This window comes from Stegodyphus dumicola, chromosome 9 (assembly GCF_044657685.1).
Source record: "Stegodyphus dumicola isolate Sdum_Otavi_A_Nest chromosome 9, ASM4465768v1".
In the NCBI taxonomy this organism is placed as follows: domain Eukaryota; kingdom Metazoa; phylum Arthropoda; class Arachnida; order Araneae; family Eresidae; genus Stegodyphus; species Stegodyphus dumicola.
In genome coordinates this window covers 72,763,952-72,786,847 of record NC_140776.1, presented here as the reverse complement: position 1 = coordinate 72,786,847, position 22,896 = coordinate 72,763,952, and the positions used below count along the sequence as shown (strand labels likewise).

At 33.4% G+C, this 22,896-nt stretch overlaps 1 protein-coding gene and 1 non-coding gene across 12 annotated transcripts in view; one reads left to right on the top strand and one right to left on the bottom strand.

Moving 5' to 3' along the window:
* The window catches only part of LOC118185753 (uncharacterized), a 555,072-nt gene that overhangs the window by 524,124 nt on the left and 8,052 nt on the right, over positions 1–22,896 (top strand). For 2 of the 11 annotated variants that reach the window (XM_085823615.1, XM_085823607.1), the window contains one exon: positions 14,017–14,107. The exons of 8 other annotated variants lie outside the window; for them this stretch is intronic. In XM_085823615.1, the coding sequence (XP_085679741.1) occupies positions 14,017–14,033 (17 nt within the window). In that variant the 3' untranslated portion in view covers positions 14,034–14,107. Of the gene's footprint in view, positions 1–14,016; positions 14,108–22,896 lie in introns of those variants that run through there. One more of the 11 variants, XM_085823617.1, reaches the window with a different exon arrangement.
* Positions 13,365–13,437, bottom strand: TRNAT-AGU (transfer RNA threonine (anticodon AGU)). Its single transcript has one exon. It is a non-coding gene; the product is annotated as a tRNA-Thr (tRNA).

The window sequence follows — 22,896 nt, the reverse complement described above, 5'->3', positions numbered from 1 at the left end:
TTTATCCTTATTGTTGAAACAAATCTTTCAAGTTCCGTGCACTCAAAAATATTTTCAAGAGGGCTTATTTTTTCAGAAGAGTTGAGTTGAGTTGTACGAAACGATTTTTCTTTTGTGTCGACTGTTTGAAAGTCATTTTCATGCAAATTTCGCCTTGCCATCTAAAAGGGGAAAAAATACACTAACTTCGATTTCCCTGAGGGTTTTATATTTCCTTTCATCAATGTTTACGTTTCTAGAAACTTAAACTCTCTTCCTACTTCCATTTATTTGTTTCCATTTCTTTTTTGGAGAATCGTCAGCGAAACGAAACGTATGTAGGTGTGTTGAAGCTTTTGTGCCCAAAACGGTGATTTATTTTTTTCATATTGTGAATGGCAACTGTTGCTGTATTTTGAAAACTTTGTATTCATGAAAGAGGACTTTTCATCCTTTCCTTGAGATATTCTTTCCTGTTTATAATTAACTATGTTTGAAATGCACGATGAAGCTTTATAACATTTTCTTCTAATTTCAGTCTCTTTTCTCAAATTCGTAGAATCAAATTTTTAAATTCTATAATATTTAAATAAACCTAGACAGCAAGTGCGTTTTCTTATTCTTCTCATCATTTCATTTTTTTTTTTTTTTAGTCTTTTTCGTATTTATAGGTTTGCTATTATTGGGTGAACTTTGTTTTACACCCTGTCGTAGATTCTTGTCTTACTACAGAAACTTACTTTTCGCTCTTTGTAAATAACTTACATGTTTTCGAAAACTCAAAATATCATATGTTTTGACCAGTTTCAGGCACTTTACAGTACCTCACAAAGATTATTTTATCGAGAAAGGGGCATAGAAAACTTTCAAACATTCATTATAAAAATTCACCTTTTGTTCTGAAACTAATATTTATTGTTTCCTGTATTTACATATCGTGTTATATGATGAAAAAAATATATTAAATCTGATTTAAAAATGAAGTATTTTAAATATCGTCTAGGTGACGTCCAAGGTCGCCTGAAGGCGAAGATGAGTGTAGAGTCAGAAATGTTGCTTGTAATCTTAAAAGTTAGTTTAGTCATACTGACTTGAGAAATTTTAAAGAATACATAAGGCTGCTAATGCAGAAACTATTAGGGATATTTTCTTAGAAATATAACTTCGGGCCAAATAGCTAAAAGAAAAGCCATTTTTAAGTAACATGTGTAGAATTATAGATTATATATCGATGTTGGGAAGTGAAAAATGCGTAGTGCTCTTGCCGAGATACGAATTTTAGACCTCCCGAAAACGCTTCGAACGTGCTTCTAGTTACACCACCGAAGGCATGCGAAAAGGACAGAGAAAATATCTTACATACTCCTCTTTTAAAGATCGACTGGGTATTAGAGGACTCCAAATCCTGGTTATGATGATTATCGTCCGCCACCTTTTTAGTTCGGGAGCAACTTTTAGTTTATTATTATTATTATTATTTATTTATTTATTTTTCGAAGCAACGAAACTGTAGAAATTCGCTCTCTCTGGGGTTCGAACTTCGTATTTTCTGAATAAGCGTCAAGACGTGCGGAAATAAGGGAGAAAATACCTTATAAGTGAATCGGAGAACACGAATACAATACTAAGACCTGTATTAAAAAATGAAATTTGATTACATATATTAAATGAAAAAAGCTCAATTTTTTTTGGAGTGACCGAAAGCAGATAGTATGAAACCCAATACTAAACTTCGACGGACGAACTTCAGTAAAAGATAGTGGAGGTAACCCGATGATTTGGGGCAATTTGGGAGATTTGCAACATTATTGATGTACATTTTATTAATGTCAAAATGAATAAATTTATGTATTTATAAATTCATATGTTAAAACAAAACCTGAGGCAGAGCAGTCAAATTGGCATATCATCGCATTACAGTCTTTATCAAAACAATGATCCCAAGCATGATTCTCCAAGTTTCACATTGTGAATTTCATATAACTGCCCACATATAATCAAAACACCTGCTATAACCAAACTATCTGCTTTCGGTCACTCCAAAAAAAATTGAGTTTTTTTCATTTAATATATGTAATCAAATTTCATATATCATAACCACAATACAACTGAGCATCGTTATAATAATTTTTTTAATGGAATTCATAAATTTAAAATTTTCAACAAACATGAACTTTGAAAAACTCGCCATAAAATCTGGAAACTCGGAAGCAAATCTTTGTCATTATCTTTGGAAATCCATAGCTAGAAAACTTGATGAAATCATAAAAAGGGAAGGAGGATCAGTGCATCATTGAAATATTAATGAGAGTTTAAAAAAGGAAATACGTTGTATGCGGCAAAATGTTTGACTATTTTTCCCTCTACTATATTTGTAGTATATACTATTCCCTCTACTATATTCCCACAAAAAATGTGGGATTTAGTATTTATTTAACATTGTTTTTAATAATTTTTAAGATTTTTTGATTCTGTCATTTTGCTTAGCCCTATAGTATGGAAAACTTATTTTCCTGCTATCATTAAACCCAACTCTTTGCGAAAGTTTTCTTCACTTTTAGTTGTTAAACGAAAATGCGGTTATGCAGTTAACTGCATATTATTGTCTGTACTCTTAGGCATTAGATGCATTAGATGACTGATCCGTAACGTAAACGTAAATTCATTTGACCTTCGTGGTATACATTGGGACGTTTGCTTAAACGCAGCCTACGTAGAGAAATTCACGTAAATAGACTAGGTGTCGGAATTCATTAACCTATAGACGTTAGAATATCAACTTACGCTCGTTACGTTACATGCCAGAGCATTTACTTAAACTAATATGTAATTAGCTGCAGAACACTCATTAAAGCTCGTATGTATTAACTCTCTGCTTATTGTCATTCGATATCATATATAAGGAAATTAGTACAATGGAAACATTTATTTTCGAGCAAGTTTGATTACATACAGATCCATTGTCACTGATTATAGATGCTATCCTTCTCATTTAATGATTTTTAATATTTTTACCATGTCAAATAATGACGTATGTGTATCTGGTATTTTTCGAAATTTTTAGGATATTACGAGAACACTCAGCGCCAACTGTAAACCAAATGAAGCGTTTCTTTCAAGTGTAATTCTGAGGATGAAATTTGCCCAGTTTTGAAACTTTAAGCTGTGTTTCATTTCAGTTTTTTAATCAGTGTATAAGGTATTTCTCCCGCCATCTTAGCATGCCTTCGTGGTGTAATGGCCTGCACACTACAAGTTTTTTAAATGAAGTTAAGTAGTTTTATTACTAATTTCAGCAAGAACATATCAATAAATCTAAATGGTATTTAGCGTTTAAACTATCGATAAAACTGCATTTAATTAACGCAGTAAAGAATTACAATTTTGGAGAGAGTTATGTAATTTTGGCATTTAAGCTCGACGTATAAAATAAGATATACTCTCTACACCTATATTTGTTGCTAATGAACAGAAATCACTATTATTATTTTACTAGTGATGAAAATTAATTCATGGCATTGTCTTTAAAGCCTTGTTCCTAGATCTCAATTTTGTGGAAAATATAGTACTTACTATATTTTGTGGAAAATATATTACTATAAAAGTCAAAAGTATACGACACTAAAAGGAGAAATCAACAAAGTTCGATCGTTGATAAATTTAGTCCAATTTAGATATGTTCTTTGTATTCCAAAATTTCCAAAATTTTTCGTTTTCGATATTACAATACTTTGAAATTCTTCGTATTATCTCTCAACAGATGAGAGTGAATTTCAATCCCTTCTTAATAGCATATTTTTTTGTGCGCAACTTTTTTTTAGTTAATCATGAAGTCTTTTCAGCTTGTAGAGACATTAGGATTTTTGGAAGCAGGAAAGATGGAAAATTAGCAACGCCTTAGCCGGGAATCGAACCACGGACCTCTGAAATACCAGCTCAGCGTGCTGACCACTACACCACGAAGGCACGGCTAGGAAGGCGGAAGAAATACCTTACAAGCTAACTGAGAACAATTTTCAATTCATTTATCAAATATCTGTATATTAAATGTTTTTATCATAATGTATATGAAATTTTGAGTGGTATATTTTTAGCACAGGTAGTTTGTTAAGAAATTTAACTCCTCATTTTTTGTATCAAGTGGGAAACTACTTATTTTTAACTGAAACTGTGTTCTACACTTTTTCCTTTTTTAATGTTTAAAGGAATTTTCCTATTCGTTTTGCTCTCATGATTTTGTGACTTATCTCACTTGTGTAACTGTAACTTTAACCCTTTGCGGCACAGTATGTATGGTCTGGAAACACCTAAAAATTTCCTTCTGTAGCACAGAAAAATTGAATGAAAAAGGATTTATAGGTTACTATAAGTTACTCTGAACCTTCTTTATTTATAGTAGATGGCAGCTCAACAGAAACCAGTCGATATATTTTAGCCATGTTTAGTTTTTTAAGAATCTCATTTTTCAAAGAAATCTTCCAGATGTTTTTAGGGTATAAAAGGAATCGTTTGAAAAGAAAGTTCTATGTTATTTTTTGGTTGTATTCTAATCTTCTTATTCTATATTAGTTTTAAATTTTCACCTTGAAATCTTGCCTAAAATCAAACCGCGAACCCTAGGTGTGCCTAGACCGGGCTCACCGATAATCTGGGACAACTGAGAGTCTGTATTCTTCGTTTCTCCACATCTCATCGGTCAGTTCATTGACAACAAGGCTCGTTTCTGCACTCTTTTCGAAGCCCTATTCAATCAGTGTGCTCACTAAGTGCTATCTTCACAAAATTTTACTTGTGTACTCCTCTAGGCTTAATTATACTGAATACCTTTTTTTTATCAAAACTCCGACTTTAAAAAGTAGCGTGCCGGAAAGGGTTAAAACTAGTCGGGGGTGAGAAGCGTAAGATTTCCATCGGGACAAGAAGCGCAGGTTTGCGTCTGTCGTTGGCACGAGCTTTGAGCATCTTATAGGCGAGAGTACGACTTTGCGCATCCTTGTCCCAGTTTTGAAGAAGCCCTTTCGGGACGGATTGAAGGATCTCTTCTCTTACGACCAAACCTCTCGAGAGGCTCTTGGCTTTCCGTATGATTTAAATATCCATATGCCGCCAAAGAAGGAGGGGAAAAAAACATCCAAGCCTTCTCCAGAATTTAAACCCGTGCACAATCTTACCTAGCCAGCAATGCTAACCACTATGTATATAGGGAGACCCAAGATAAACCAAACTCAAAGCAAGGGAGGAGTACATGAACTGTAAAGCGATAGTAGACACGCAGATGAAAGACAAAAGCTTACTTTCGTGGATTTGCTGCAGGAAATGGCAACCATCATGATCCAGGAACATTTCGGCTTGATGAATCTTGTTCCACTGGATGCTCGTTATGGCGTTGAGTATATTCTGTTCCAGTACGCCAAGATTCGTAGATTGTTCAGGTAAACCTTTCTTTCAGATTGAGCCACAACAAAAATCGCAAGAAGTTAACCTTGGAAGCTATCGATACTTTGAGACAGCCTTATCCCAAGTGTTAAAACTGAGTGCACTGTTTCTTAAGATGTGTATTATGTTGCTGCCTCGTATGTTAGGCTGTTGTCTTGCTGTCATGCAGTAGAATGCACTGGCACTTTTTGGTTTCTCCTCTCCCATGTCTGGTTCAGTTTACCTTAGGTCATCTTGAATATATATACGTGTATATATATATATATATATATATATATCAATTAGTTAATATTTTATAAAAATATTATAATACCTGGAAAGAGAATGATAATGCGTTGAACAAATTTTAGAATTGAAAAGAGTAAGTACATTTTTCATCGACTGATCATAATATTATTTTGGTTTTTTAAATTTTTTTATAGCAATTATATTGAATTATAGAATGAATCGAAATGCATGCCATTTCCAGAACTTTGTAGCACGAAATTCTAAAATTTATTATTCTACAGGTGCAAATAAAAATATAAATAAAAGATTCAACTGCAGAACATTCGAACATCTTTACACATTTTGAAATATTATCATTTTGTTCTTTGTCGTGGTTGTTAATCTTTCAGACATATAAATGAATGTTACTTATTAATACTGTGTCTCTTTTCTGGAAATCCTCCCATTTTAGAGCCGAGCAATAAAATTAATAAAACACAGCTGCGAAGAACTGCTGATACGTTTCCCACAAACTAGTCTCAATTTAAAGCAATTACCACTGCACCCACCCCAACCTTGGTCATCTATAATTTCATCCCCCTCTCTTTGCCGATGCCGGCACGTCACAAACCCAACCGAATATTAATTTTCGAAAGCCTACAACCATGCAGTGCGTGTGATGTGTGTGCCAAAGCGCCATTTATCATCAAAATTCCTGGAACTCCCCCCCTCCGACATCCTCTCCGATTTTGAATCTCTTCCTCCCCCCTCCAAAACCCCATTCATGTCCGTTCACACTTGCTACTTATTTATCACATGGCGTGTGCCTCCCCCCCCATACTGCCCACCTAATACATCAGTATGGTATCTCAACCCCCTTTTCATTTAAACTGTATCTAGCTGTGTATATAGCACCCTCTATAAACCGAAGGGTGCTTTAAAGACTTGAGGGAAGAGCGGTGGGTGTGTAGGCGTGCGAAAGAGAAGATGGGTAAGGGGTGGGAATTATATATTACGCGGTCTAAACTCCGAAATTCGAGTCCTATGGAGCAGTTATCGTTATGTAGGACAGACGGATGGGTTTGTTAATGATCGGCACGTGTGTGGTCTGCGGGGAGGAGACAGCGCAGGTAAAGTCGTGCATGGAAGTGACCTGAGATGGGGAACGGTGCATGAATAAAAATGCTGTCCATGATGATCTGCAAATGAAATCGTGTAACTCAAACAGCAGTAGACTTCTCAAATCTCAGACATTTTGAATTTAACCTGATCAAGCCCTCGGGCGAACAAAAGAAGTCTTAACTTGTATTTACCTGCTACTTAATTCTGGGTTCTGGAAAGATTCGACTATTTTCTTAGATATATTTAGTCTGCTGTAGTTAAAAACCTTCATACAAATTATTGAAATAACTAGAGATAACTACAGTTTACCAATCTGTGTCGATTGCCCAAGCCCATTATAAGTCATTTCAGAATTTTCATTTAGTATATATACCATTATCATGCGCATTGTGTCAAAAGTAGAACAATAAATATTAAAATATTATACTAACATTTTCTTCTAAGAGTATAATGGCATCGATATAAACAAAAATCATTTATTCCTTTTTCAAAATTCCGGAAGAAAACACCAAATAATTAAATGAAAACTTTTTTCATTCTTTGAAAACGTAAATTATTTCTCATACACTTAGACATCTTGACCGAAAAAAAATATGAATGTTACTTAGAGTGAAATTTAAAAGCACTCTAATAAATTTAGCGCCTGCAGCAGGCAAAGCGCTTTTAATTCTTTACTTTCACTTTAAATCTGATTTTAAAAATTTAATTTGCATCTCCCAAAGAGAAAAAAAAAATTTAAATAACTATCATGCATTTGCAGTCGTATTTTGAAATTTACTGTACAACTATTCATTTTACGTTTTACTTGTTTCCCTGATAGGTTACCTGCAATGATAAATTACTCATTTTGCTCAGTTACAAATAATTTTCAATCTGCTAATTTAAGAACCAACGAGTAATTGGGAGATATAGAGTTCGAAATCTCGACAAAGGCGCTGCTGATTTTTCATATTTTCTGCAGTAAAATAAGCCTAATGATTACGAGTAGTGCAGAATGTGGTGGATAATAATCCATTACTACTTGGATTTAACGACTGGAATTCTGCTTACCTAGTCAACCTTTAAGCGGGGAAGAATGCAAGAAATTTTCTCTTTCCCTACTGCGTACCTTCATAGTGAACTCGAAGCATGATCGGTTAGCAATAAAAAAGTCTGTATTCCGGCAATTTTTCATGTTTCTTGTTCTAAAATAATCTTACTGTCTCTACAAAAAAACCTTCATACAAATTATTGTTTACCACATATTGGCTTGATGTAATGGACTTATTTAACTTCTCAAATTCTTAAACATTTTTAAAGTAATTTTTTTAAATTCCAGATAAAAAATCTAAATGCTGATGGTTCAAATTCAGCATTCAAATCCTTTTTCTCATAGATGCAGTTATCAAGATAAATATTTTGTAGGTAATTATCGGTTCAGAAGGAAATAATGATATTAATAAGTGACTTTGTGCCAAATAAATCATTCAAAAATGAGAAATTTGCCTTTTGCGTTACTTGTGTGGGTTTCATAAAAAAAAAATTTACATCATTTATTGGGATCCTCAAAAATTTTTATTTTGCAGTTTTATTTAAGTTTTCCTATGCTACAGCAATTAAACATATTCTACTTCTTTTTTATGTTACACGTAAACAGCCGAGAGTAATCTTTTCAATTTTAAATATAGCTCCAACGCGTCCACTTGCTTGTGATAATGAATTACTAGCATTTTCAACTTCTAAAACCTTCGAATATTTTCAAGTAATTTCGTTTTAACTCCTGAAAAAAGCTCTAAAGACCTAATTCTACTTTATCATGAATATAATTTTGTATTTAATTAATTATTTCTTTCAAAAAATTAAAATTGTGTTTTAACATTTCTTTATATAATAAAATAAATATTTCATTTTTAGTATTAAATTCATCAAACACAAGTATTATTTCTGATGCGCTATTTTTATTCATAGCAGATGCATGAATAAGATTTTAACTCTTCTTTATACAAAGAAGAATGTGAAATATTTGAAGAAACTAAAAAAAAAATCAGAATTGAGTATCCTTTGTTCTTCGAATTATGTATTAAAACCCTTATGCTGGTCTCTTCCAAAAAGAAAAGGTTTTATACGTAAATATGTATGTTAAAATGTATGTAATATCAACTTTCTCCTATTTACTTCATCGATAATTCATTATTTGCAGTATTTTCTACAACCATAAGGCCAATACTTACTAATTTATTCCATTCTCAAAAACGCATTTTACAGGTATTTCGATGAAACAATGAAAGGTGCAATTTATGAAACAAAGGGTCTGTTTGCTTTGTTCTTTCCAAATATCTATTAAAAGTTAATTTATTGCCACTTTTCTAACATAAATATATTTAAAGTTAAATTTGGGACATTAACATCTCTAAAATAGTGAAATATCAAATCAGACAGATATATAAAATAATAGCGTAAAATTTATGAAAGTATTAATGGTTATGGTATAAAACTTAAAAAACTGCTCATTACTAGTAAGGGAAGGTGAGTAATAATTAAATAATGAAATATGTCTTAACCGTGACATGAGTTTCTTTCTTTCATGCTGCTTCAATGCCTGCGATATTTACTGTTTGATTCCTTACTTTAATACTAAAAAATCTGATGTGTACATGACTTCCTGATGACCACATGACTTCCTTGTAATATTAAATTATACGCATTTTCTCTTGCATTTCATTTAAACTTATTAGATTGAATTAAACCTACTTCGCCGACAGCGCATAAATCACAGTAGAATAAATGCATTCTTTAAAATTCACTTTGTTTACCATTGCGACACTCTGGCGCTAGGTTCACTTAACAGTATTAAATTTCGTTCATATTATAACTCAGAATGCACAAAATTTATATCATTTAAAGAATTATCTAATCGTTGCCACATGTTCTATTCAAATACTATAATAAAGCTAGAACGATGTATAAAAGAAATTAAGCAAACAAAACAAAAAAGAAACAATTTTTCAAAGACGATTGAGTATTTCTCATTCAATTAATTCAGTTTTCACTTCGCGACAAGGCAAAAATACATAAAAACTCAAAATATCTGTATTAAAAATTACGAAGTAAATCTTAAACGCATATTTCCTCGAAAAAATTCCAGAAAGGGTTAAGCATGATTTAAATAATAAATGAAGGCGTTATCTTTGTTGTTGCGAAGCTAAGTTTCTCTACATTGGCAACAAATCCATTATCCTGCTGTTTCAAATGTAAACAAGAGCAATGGCCGCCATCAAATTAGGCTTAACGGCACTTAAACAATTTTAAAATTGTATACAGATTTGCTAAAGACATAAAACCCTTGACCGGAAGATAAAAACAACATAATTCAATCATTTTTAAAGCAAAAAATGTACAATTTACAAACATATAAGAGTAAAGAAACTGAGATCACTGAGCCGGGTAACAGAGTGGATCTATATATAAATATATTTATATACGTTTGGTGCGTCCGATTGCAAGCAAAGTACGAGGTGCACATCTACATGTTATAGCAGTCCTATATACAAAATTTCAGCGTTCTGAGGCTACTCATTTTTGAATTATGCGAGATACATAGGTACATACGTTCGTACAGACGCCACAAAAAATTCTCTTCAGAATTCATTTTAAAGCAGTTTTATAATTTTTTTTTTTTTTTTGGAGGAAAAGAGTCTTTTATTCTGTCCTTACGTACATATATCACGGAAATACATCGTTAAATTGCATTTGAAAGAGGTCAAAATGGGATATTTTCGTTGAAATATGCTGCCTGAAACTTTTCGCGATTACAATACTTCCTTTTTACTTCGTACAAGGAAGTAAAAACAATCAATGGTTACTCGTTTGAGGGAAAGGATACTTTCGCGGAGAACCTTCCGTGGAAAAATACGAAAACACTCAGCCAATCTATTTACCGTAAATGAATACTAGTACTTATTTAGCGATTCCTGATGGTCGCTCTTGCCATATTTACTCTTCGAGTAGCTTGCTTTCTATATCCCTATTTTTAAAGTTGTTCTTTACTCAAGACCTCCTTACTTTTATAAGTTTTAGTCTGCTTATAAACTTTATAAATTAAGTATTTGTATATTATGTCCTTTTCTTGGCTTCTGTACTTTCATTACTTTCTTCGACTTAATAAAGGTAAAACTTTTGAAATCTCATGCCCCAATGAATGTCATCCTTTAAAACGAAATTAAGCAATGACAGAAGATAAACCAAGAAATTTTTAACTAGATCATCGCCAGCTTATTTTAATGAATCAAGTAATAAAAAAAACATTCATCACCTTCAGAGATCTCTACTAATCTTTTATAAAGTATCTACTTTTATTCTGAAAAATTAATAAGTTTTCATAAGAGCTTAACTACGTATTTTGTTATTTATTTATGCTGTTATATACATCTAGAAAAAAAATACAAAGTCAACAGAGATACAAAATTTCGTTAAAAGGCCAAAATAAAATTTATATTGGTCTAATATAAACTGAATAAATAGCTTTCACATTTCGCAATGAATCATTTGTTGCTATTGCTCGACAGAAGTAAAAACTGCTATATGTCTCATATAACTCTGAAACTGAGGCAGCGGGTACAAACAGAATGAAGAAACTATCAAATACCAATATATGTAATCGGCGAACATTTATTAAATTCATTGAAATAAAAAAATATTAATAATTAGGAAACGCTATTTCAAATAATTTTGAATAATAATACAAAATTTCTGTTATAATTCATTATTCCCTGCTATTTCTCTTTTAAGTAAAGTAGTCATCAGACACGTGATATTGATTTAACTCAATATTTTTAGCATCCCTTTACCCATTTTCTCTTATCACTCAGTGATTTAGAAGTAGCATAGTCACGGTATTTTCACACCCTTTTCATCCACATATGTTCATCTCCCTCCAAAATCATTTACGCAGTATATGTGAACTGCGGTATTGCAAGCTATTACATTCTCGTTTGCGAAGTGAGTTTTACCCACCGAAAGCTTATTATTCTCATAATTAAACAAGGAAGTAGAAAACATTTTTTACACAGGAAAGCGTGCGCCTTATACCTAGATATAAATTTTATTCATTAAATGGTTTTCTTGAATAATATGTAAGTTTTTTATGTGTGAGTGTTTCACTTTCTTTACGGAAATAACTATTGCATTACACTTTCTGTTATTTCCGTATTTAAATATTATGCAGTCGCCCGATTTCGATATATAACAACAACTTAAATAAATAACAAAACGCACGTTTGAGCTTTTGTAAAGGCTTAAAGCATGATTTCAGTTAGGAAACTGAATCGCTTTTAACTTCTTTGCGTATATTTCTGATGTTATAAGGAAACTAATATATTAGTATTTATTTTGTAATTTGAAAATATTATTCTGTGAAAGGTTAAATAGAAAACGAAAAGATGAGGAATTTGGATTTCAGATTATATTACCAATTGTAACTGAAAATTGGAAGTGAATTAGTTTCCCTGAATAAAAGTAGAAACTGTAGAGAAGATTAGAAAAGGTGTCTAAAATGTGACGAATGTTATCGTTTTAATTACATTGTAGATACAATGGGTTATTTCGAAACAGGATAAATGAAAAATGAACAATTCCCTCGCTGGGACTCGAACCATAGACCTCTCGAATACACGCCGAGCGTGCTGAACACTACACCACGAAAGCATGCTGAGAAGCGGGGTGAAATACCTTCTATACACTCCCTTTTAAGGGGGCTCATACACCTTAAACCCCTTACGATCTTTGAATATATGACTGTTGCAAGAATTGGGATATTTTATTTTTTTAAAAAGCAATTATTTTCAACTTTTTACAGCTGACTCCATAATATAGTTGCTTTGGGATCTAATAACCAGAAAGTTTGTGTTGCCACAAATACTTTTGTAATTTAATCCGCTTTGTGACGAAATGTTTCATCATGTTTCCACATTGCACGCACGATATTTTAAAAATGGGTAATGGTACATACTTTAAATTTCTTGGAATTCTTTATATGGGCACTATTTTCTAACTGAACCAAGAATCTGATGAATATATTAATATTAAAACATTTTATGCACGAAAACATTACAGACTTTTTTAATAAAATACATTTTATAAACTCAACTCCAAATAAAATAAAAATTTAACATGAAAATCTTAGGATGTTTGGTTAACAGTAGTTTCCAAATGTTATAAAAGCTATATGTTAAATATGGAATTAAATTATGCAACAGAATGTTTTAAACTGTGCGCGCAAGTTGGAAACATAACGAAAAATTTTGTCACAAAGCGGGTTAAATTATAAAAATATTTGTGGCAACACAAACGTTCTGATTACTATTTCAGAAAGCAGGTATATTTTGTAGTCAGCTGTGAAAAGTTGGAAGTAATTGCTTTTAAAATAAATAAGTTATCTCAATTCTTGCAACAATCACATATTCGAAGATCTTATACCCCTTAAAGAGCGACTGGGAATGAGTCCCCTTAAAGAGCGACTGGGAATTAAGGACCCAATCGCCAAATTCTGGTGGTGGAAAATCATCATCCACCGCCTTTTTTAGTTCGGGCGCCACTGTAGAGTCATTAAGATTTTTGATGCAGGAGAGATGAAAAATGAACAATGCCCTCGCCGGGACTCGAACTACGGACCTCTCGAATACTCGTCGAGCGTGCTGACCACTACACCACGAAGGCATGCTAAGAAGACGGGATAAATACCTTATAACAAAATTAAATAAACTAGAAAAGGGATGATCTGGATAGCAATTTCTAGGGATTACACTGTGAGCAATTGTAGAAGTGTGCAATTATTACTAACCAACTGGAGTTGTTATATTTGACATTCAAAATAAATAACATATAAGAAAACCTTTTCTGATTTTCAGCTATTGTCAACAAGATCAAGTACCATATTTAGTGCATGAAAAATAATTAAAAATTATCGTCAGTAGCTTAGTAGATAATAACAGTAAAGAAATAAAAACACTTCAAATAACACCTGAATAAATGGAAAGGTGCTTGAATTTGAATAAATAATTTATTAAAAGAAAAGAACTTATAGAGCTCTTGACGAATAAATTTATAATATTTTTGGTTTTCTAATTTTTGCTTGAAACTAAAATCTTAATACCTCCTACAAAATCTTTATACTTTATTATTTTTGATATAATTAGATATTCTATTAATATTTAACGTAGTTTTTTTCAATTAACTGAAATTTAAATGCTTAAAAAGAAGGATAATGCTTAAAAAGAATGATAAATTTCCTTTCAGTTGCAAGTATTCTTTGAATAAATACATGTAACAGGAGATAGGTATATGGAGAATATTTATGAGTATTTGCTGCACTATTATGCACCATACTGTAAGTATTTCGCCTTTTTTTCATGATTGCTTTACTGAAAAAGTTTTAATTAACATTACGCGGATAAAATATAACTAATAAATTTATCATTATGGTATGCTTTGCCCCTTAAAATTGATTTTATACCGTTAGGTATTTTATAATTTTAGAAATAAATTCAGTCTGTGTAATAACTTATTTCATTACCATCAGAGAGCATTAATTCGAGAGGTAAGTGATCATTCTGTCTCGTTATTAATACACAAAATTTTATTTACAATATTATACAATGGTTACAATCATTATTATTAGGCAAACGCCTTCATTATTATTAGGCTTAACATCTTTGTTCATCCATCAAACTAAAACTAAGTTATAGAATATCAACAGAGACAAGACGTTCGGAGCGCCACCTAACGGCGCAAACTATCAATTTATAACAGTCTGCATTTAATAGCATGCATCAAGATTATTAACTTATTTTCAGTTTCCCAGCTGCCATTTTTAAGACTGCAAAAACTTTAAAAAAATTAAAGACTGAAATACACTGCTGGCACCGTTAATGCAACACCCTGAAGGAAGCATGTAAATAATATGAAATTTACAACATGCATTATCGGAGGTGAGATATGCAAATGATTAGAATTGCAGCGCAGACGCACATCACACGCGCCTGTGGCGCCACTTCAAAGCGCTATTGAAGGCTTGGAGTTTTCGACGATTTCAAGTTCGGCAAATGTGTTTTTCTTGTTGTTTTTTTCAAAAAAAGAAACGGTCAATTATGCCTCGTAGTAAACAGCAATCATCGTTTGATCAAGTATCCGAGTTCGACAGAGGAAGGATAGTGGCCTACCGAGAGTGTGGATTAACTTTCAGGAAAATCGGTAGTCGTGTTGGACGAAACCAAACAACTGTAATGCGGATATGTTACCGATGGATGCAGGAGGGTACGACGGACCGACGTGTTCGATCGCATCCACCTCTGTGCACCACTTCACGTGATGACAGGAACATTGTGCGCATGGCAGTGACGGATCGCTCAGTCACATCACGAACCATGGCACAGTACATTCAGTCTTTAACGCAACATCCAGTGTCTGCGCGTACCATTCGACGCCGTTTACAACAGAGTGGTCTGTCCGTAAGACGTCCATTGCTTCGTCTACCCTTGACGCAGAACCACAGACGTCTCCGCCGCCAATGGTGCGATGAAAGAAGGATGTGGACGGAAGAATGGAATGAAATTGTCTTTACTGACGAGTCACGCTTCTGTCTGCAATACCACGATAGTCCCCCCGAGAATTCTGCGAAGCTACTGGCTAGGATCTGTGCCTAGGCGTTATCCCCCCCCCCGGTTTCCTGGGTAACGGCCTTCTCCGACGGGCTCGCCCATGCGACTGGCAGGAGCAATTGAAGACCAGTGCTGCCTGGTGTCGTATCCAGGTAGTGCGCTGCTCCCCTGGAAGGGTAATAGTGGAGTTTCAACCTCCACAAAGTGCCCAAAGGGGAAGCGGACCTTTAATGTGCTTTATTGTTCACGGGGCAGGGAAGCCAAGAGGTAACACCGCGATAGTCAGATTCGAGTCTGGAGACACCATGGAGAGAGGATGCTGAACAGCTGCGTTATGCACCGCCACACTGGTCTTGCACCGGGTATTATGTTATGGAGCGGTATTGAATATCACTGTCGCACTCCTCTAATACGCATTGCCGGTACTTTAAACAATCAGCGCTACATCTCCGAGGTGTTGGAGCCAGTTGTCCTTTCTTATCTTCAGGGCTTGCTCACAGCCATATTTTAACAGGATAATGCTCGACCACACGTGGCACGCATTGTTCAAGGATTCTTCGTCAATCGCCAGATTGAATTACTTCCCTGGCGGATGAATCAATACCGATGCGTGTGGCAGCGGTGATCTCCAACAATGGCGGCTACTCTCTGGCTACTGATTCTGGAAGGAACCACACTTCACAGAAGTATATAAATTTAATCATTTGATACTTGGTCAACATGTTATCTACTAAATAAATTTTGTTGTGATATCTCTTGTCTTTCTTGCTGTTGCAATTTGGGTGGCCATCAGTGTATATAATTGACAACTTACATAACTTACAAGAAGTCAGTATTCTTCTGAAAAAAAAAGGAAATGTCTCAGTTGTATTTATTTGTCCAAAGGTCTTATCAAAGGGCTTGAAGTCTCAAGTATGATTATCTGTCTAAATAAGATTTTTATAATCTCGTTCAATGTCTCAAATAATAAGAGAATCTTTGGATATTTTTGGAAATTTTAAACATATGAAATTTTAGGGGTTTAGGATGGGTTTTTCTTCAGTGCATTACATAGCCTAAGATATTTTCTTCTCAAATTAGAATGAAAAAGTAAATACGCCATTAAGAAGATAAAAGACTTAAACAGCGAAATAGTTAATGGCTTCAGTATCTTAATTGTCACATGATACAACAATCTATTGTATTCATAAGTCTACGTCAAAATAAAGTGAAATATTTCCATATTTGTAAACAACTAATAGCTTCAGTGTCTTCTTTGCTAACAAAGAAGAAATTGCAAATTTTATTTCGCTTTAATTTTTTGCATAACAGTTGACGTTTTATAGATTAGAAATCAATATCCATTAGATAATTATTTCATTATTTCTAAATTTTATTACTTTCACTTTAATAGCTGTCTATTGCATTTAACTCGGCCTGCAAACTATAAATTTTAGTGTTCTAATAGGTAATCTTTTTTATATGTTTTCAGTATTTAATGCAACAAATCATAGCATCTTTATCTGAAAGCTGAAAAAAAGAATGGACAGATTTCAAATTATTAATTAACAGAATAATCTAAAAGTGAAAAATGTGAAGAATATATATAAACACTGTTATGCCGATCTATTCAGAAGACCATTAGTTGAAGCATTCAACACTATTCTATTGCTTAAGAGATTTCCATATCTAACAGAGTCTACATTTATAATGCATCAAAATTTTCAGTTTATTTAAGTTAATTAATTTTTGAGGCTTTTCAGCTTCGCTTACAATCGCAAATATGATAACTTCATCAATATCATAAATTCTTAGAATCTTAGCAATAGTTTAAGTGCTAAAGGAGTTCGAGTTACAGAAACTTTAAATGTCTTTTAAACATTATTATAAATTTAAAAGAAAGGTCCTATTTTGTTTGTATTTCATTAAATACTATTTTAATAATTAGCATTTAAACTATTTCAAACATTGTTATGAACTACTTATGTATTCACGCATGTCCTTTCTGTGCTTTCGTTATCTAGATCCATTCCACACATCTCAAAATCTCAAACCTCAGCTAGAAACATAGTTCTAAATTATACTTCGGAACGATAGTTCGAAATCTTCCACGGATTTGAAGATTAATGAACAAAGTTTGGCGAGGAGGCATTCTTCGGGAAATGCCATCGATGAATTCTCGTGAGATCTCGCGTGATTTCGGGCACTGGTGACCATCGCATTTGCATGATGATTCCCTTTGACAGTTCGGCTTGAACATCTCCGGAATTTCAATAAGTTTTAATCTCTCTTTCTCTGCCCCTGCACCCTTTCCTTGCCTGTACCAGATGACCTCTTAAGACCACCTTCTGCTGGCTTGTCTTTAATTTATAACTGCGAATTTCATCGATTTCAACTTTATTCGATTATGTTCTTATTTGCCGAAAGGCAGCGTCTTAAGTTCATTGTATATCGTTTGATTAATTAGTGAGAGAAGCTTATGAGCTTAATTCTCGAATCCTAATTGACATCGATTGCTGGAACTGATTGAGCTCGATCTTCAAATTATTTGTTCTGGCAGTGACAGTGACAGTTTCAGTAATGATATACGAGGCTCTAAGTACCCAGCCGCCACTGAAAAGTTTTATCATATTATTCTGTTGATAGTTTGCAGATGGAAATTTAAAAGTCTCATGTGACCTTCTTCCACAAATATTGAACTGTAAACACTAACTGCAAGAAGGATGACTGACTTCTTCAAAAATAATAATAAAAGAAATTTTACCTTTACAGAGTTTGATAAAATTTAAACAATGAACTCTAGAGCACTTACGCATAAACAAATAATATTTATATGATGAAAAGAATGATAATTATCTCTGATTTTTATTTCCTTGAAAATTTCCGAAGCTTGATCGCCTTCTTCAATACCCTCTAGGCCTAATTATCATCAGATCTAATCTGAACCTTTTAAGCCTAATCTCCGTTGTCATTGTAACATAAGATGATCAATGATTAGGTTTAGAATGTTTATGATCTTAAAAAACAATAATGGTGATTTAAAAAGCAAAAGCACAATATGTTTATCAGTTTTGTAATCTTCTCAGTAGTCAGATACAAATTATACTACCTTCTATTCTTGTTTATCCCTCCATTACTGCATTTCCACAAAAGAAATCATTTCTCAGCATTCGAAAAGAAGAGGTATCTGAATGAATCTAAATTTCTGTTGATTCTGTTGATCTTTTGACTTTGACCTCTAATATTAATGTAAGCTTTTAGCATAAACGCATCTTCTATATCCTTCTTTTTGCATATCCTAAACAAAATCAGTATCATTTTACGTTTTAACTAGTCGCAAGAGAAAGAAATTTTATTTTAGAACAGGTAATGTGGAATATTCTGCAAACGATCATGCGTTTTGCTTAAAATATTTATTGCGATGTTCAGTTAATAGTCTGTAATAAATATGTATGTGTATTTGTATTAATTCAAAAGGCAATTAAAAACGTTTCTACACAGGTAGATAATTAAGTATGTGTATATTGCAATGCTAAAGAACATCAATTACTTTATCGGACAGCATTTATACAAGTACTGTAATCTAACTGCTCATTCATTTCTTAAAGTTTTTGTACTACATAAAACTGCCTAAATATGCGATATGGTGCGTCTTCCTTCTCACTGATTTAGTGTTTTGGGTTTATTTAGGTTTAAAAAAATTTGGGATTAAATAGACTTTTCTTAAGTTGTTAAACTCTCACCAAGAATGAAAAGGCTACAACTGTGTGAAAGTCAGTTATTCACTCAATAATGTTCAAATGTGTAGGTTTCTGTCTTTTGTAAAAATTACAGCCCTTAAATAGAATCCCACTACCACTTTTCTGCAGTTATTTCAACATTCAACAAAAATAAGCATGCTTCGATTGGAACAAACGGTTTAGTGTTTATGTAATTATCTGATTAAGACGCGTGCTTTGTATTGTTCGGACATCCCTTAAAAATATACATGATGCTTAAAAGTGTGCATGCCTCAAAAATATAGATGTGCAGCAAATGTTTTTTTTTCTATCTCTACCATGGAAGATAAAACAAAACATCAGATTTTTCTTCACATCAGAAAGGTGTGAAAAAACCGAACAAAAATAACAATTTTCGTAATATAGAGGCTCAGAAGTTAAGTGATTTTCCACAAGAGAGTGTTTTCCAAGTATACATCAATCCGTCGTCATTATGATGCATTGCAATGTCATAATGATAGATCTATTCATTATATCATTATGATAAGTGTAGTTAGTGATCGTTTATTTGCAGAGTTTTTAAATATCAACCATCGTTTCTCGAAGATAGGTGTCATTTAAATGACTTTTAGTTTTCTATGACCTTCATACTTACTGCTCTTCTGCGTTCACTTTTCTGCCAAGCATTCTATACGAAACTTGTTACATTAGCCATGTTACAGATTTTATACTAAATGAATAAAACAGCGTTAAAAGAGCTTTCCGTATGAAAAGTCAATAAAACTGGAGCTTCGGCGGAAATTTCTTGACATAAATGACATTACTATTGTTGCATGTTAGTTAACTATAAAGCAGCTGAGAGCCCAGGAAATGACAATTTCATGAAGCATTTGTTAAAGAAACGTTTAAAAAACATTAACGTTGCGCTTAGGTTGAAAAATAAAGGAAATCGTTCTGTTCGGGTGCCAAAAGATTAAAACTGGATATTTTAAAGTTAAATGTGCATATAAGAGTTCTTCAGTTTAAGTCACAGTCTCTAACGAAAAGTTGAAAATATATCCTGAATATTCCCTTAACTTTCGAAAGAAACATTAGGATAATTCAATTAAAATAATGATCCGTGTAAAGTTAAATTTTCATCATGGGTGGCTATTTATTAATAATCTACCAACAGCCTCTGACGTCTTAAAAAGTTCTAATCATATGTTGCTGAAAATACGTGATAAAGCTCAGTATATTTTGAAAAGAAAATTAATTAATTCTGTGATTGTAAAAAGCAACTTTCTTGCCCATGCGCATTGATTTTGTCACCTTAACAATAACCGATGTATAATCATATGATACCATCTGTTAATCAAAACCGAAATGGCAAGTTAAGGAAAAACTAAAAGAGCAAGAAAAATGAAAACATTGTGAAAACAGAGGAGGCTGTGTTTTTGGAAACTAGTGTCCTCAATTAAAATCGTTAAAAAAGGTCGCATTTTTTTAAAAACATAAAAGTTTTGCTTTATGCGATTATGGCAAAGCCTCGAGGAGTAGCTGCCTAAGGAGAGGGATGCCTTCGTGGAGGACTTTCCAAGGAAAACTGGCTCCTAAACACATTACACAGAAGAAAACCATGAAAACGCCTCGCAGCCAGCCTGTTCGCGGGATTCGAACCTCGGACCGAACTACCAGTATTCAGTGACTTACCGCTCGGCCGTTGGTGACCCCCCCCCCAAAAAAAAAAGGAAAGAAAGGATTCAAGGAAATATAATTCCTTTACTCAATGTATAATTTCTGTTTGTCTACTTTACTAGATGAAGTACAGAAGGGTGAGTATTTTTAGAAATTAGTGTATCAGGTTCTGTGTTCCTCCTTACTTGCTTTGGAAACATTAAATGTCCTGACTCGGAACAGGGAGCTTACTAAAGCTATGTTCAATAAAATTGGGAAGTAGACAATACACACAGTAAGGGTATACGAAACCCTTTATTTTTCTCTCTTTACAATGATTTCCGGACTTCGGAATACAGAGACCAACCACTTGTGGTCTGAACGTAAGAATATAAAAATATTAACTAAACTCTAACTAAACTTAACTTTGGATTAATCAAACAAGTGCCTACTCCAAGATTGGCCGTATATTAGCAAAAAGCCGTATGTAGTACAGAGAACTGCTAACACTACGATACGTTTAAAATTATCAAGAGGATTAAACCTCTGGCCTTGAAGGCAACCAGCAACCGAGTAAAACTACTATGGCAAGCGGCCTGCTTCTAATAGCTCCTTCCTCTCTCTTGCTTGGCAAAAAGCCACAACTTAAGTACTTGGCGTTCGCAAGACAAATTTGCGTAAATAAGTTAAAGCTTTTAATTCTGGCCGGAAGTAGAAAATAAGAAGTGATAGTAAAGATTTAAAATAAAATAAACGTTAGTAAAACTTAAGATCCTTACATACTTCCCGCCAGAGTTAATTAGTTTGAAACTGAGGTCTAAAAGGACCTTGTTGAAAACTTTTAGCTCTAGAATCTAACGCGAGGCCAATCTTTTACAAACATTTCTCACTAGAAACTAGAAATTTAAAAATTAAGTCGTTTTTACATTATCAACTCCATGGACAGTTACTTTTCATCTGTACTGCATCTAAACAGGAGTTCTTAGTTGAAATCTGGTTCCTTCCAGAGATCTGGAAGGAAAACTAGTTTAATGAAATGTTACACAATTAAATGGCAAGTAACATGAATACTTATATTTCTCTTAACATTCTTATTTCATTCATGACGTTATTTAATTATTTCCCGTGCTCTCTGACATGTTTTGTAAAGGAAAACACCAAACACGAACGTGTTTATGTACAAGTGTTCAACACTACCGCCTGCAATCAAAACACCAACGTGTTAAAATTCAACATAACAAAACCTCATAACACACCTTATATTCATCTCTAAATCCTGACGTACTATTCTGAAAGTGGCTAACTCTGAAGTGTAGCGTCAGAGAGCCTAACTACATTCATTCAACCTTTAACACATATTCACAATAATTTGCTCTTTTTACAGTCACACGAATAAGTTAAAAATTTTTTGGCATTACTTTCACTTTTAACATATCACAGTATTTCTTAACGTTTAAAATAACAGTTCACATTGTATATAAGGACATATTAACATGCCCTTAATTTTACGCATTTTAAAACATACATTAATAGTACATTGTTAACTTCTATTCTTTTCCAAGCAAGTGCCAATTCTTCTACATAGAAATACTACATTTCAAAAGTCTTTCAGACTAAAACTTCTTTCTTGCCAGAATCTTTTAAATAAAATTTTATACAATAACTTTTACAATATTCAATTATTTACACATTCCTATTACACATTAAGTTTAGTTTTACTCGCGAGTAATTGAAAAACATAATACCAAAATAGGTAACAACTCATTTCTCGCCTATTTGGCGATAAAGGTAGACCTCAAATGAGGTAAAACGTCTTGAATTCTGCCACTTGCAGTAAAAATGAAAGATTAACTTAAGGTTTCAAAGTAACATAAAGTTTTACTTATCTTTGTGATATTCGGACATCCTTTTTTCTGCCCAGTCCTGGAAGGTAGCGAAGATTACTGTTTGGTTTATCCTCCTTCTTGTGCGGGTTCGCCCTTCAGTTCCTTCCTCCATGAGCTTTCTTTTCCTTCCAGTTTGGTCACCCTTGAAGACCTTCTTTTTAGCCTCTGCCTGTGGTCTCGGCCGTTTGATGGCAGCTGGTCTTGGCGGAACCGGGACAACTCTCTCTCGTTCCTGCTTGGATCTCGTTGCTGGCTGTTCAAATTTTCCTTGTTTCTTTG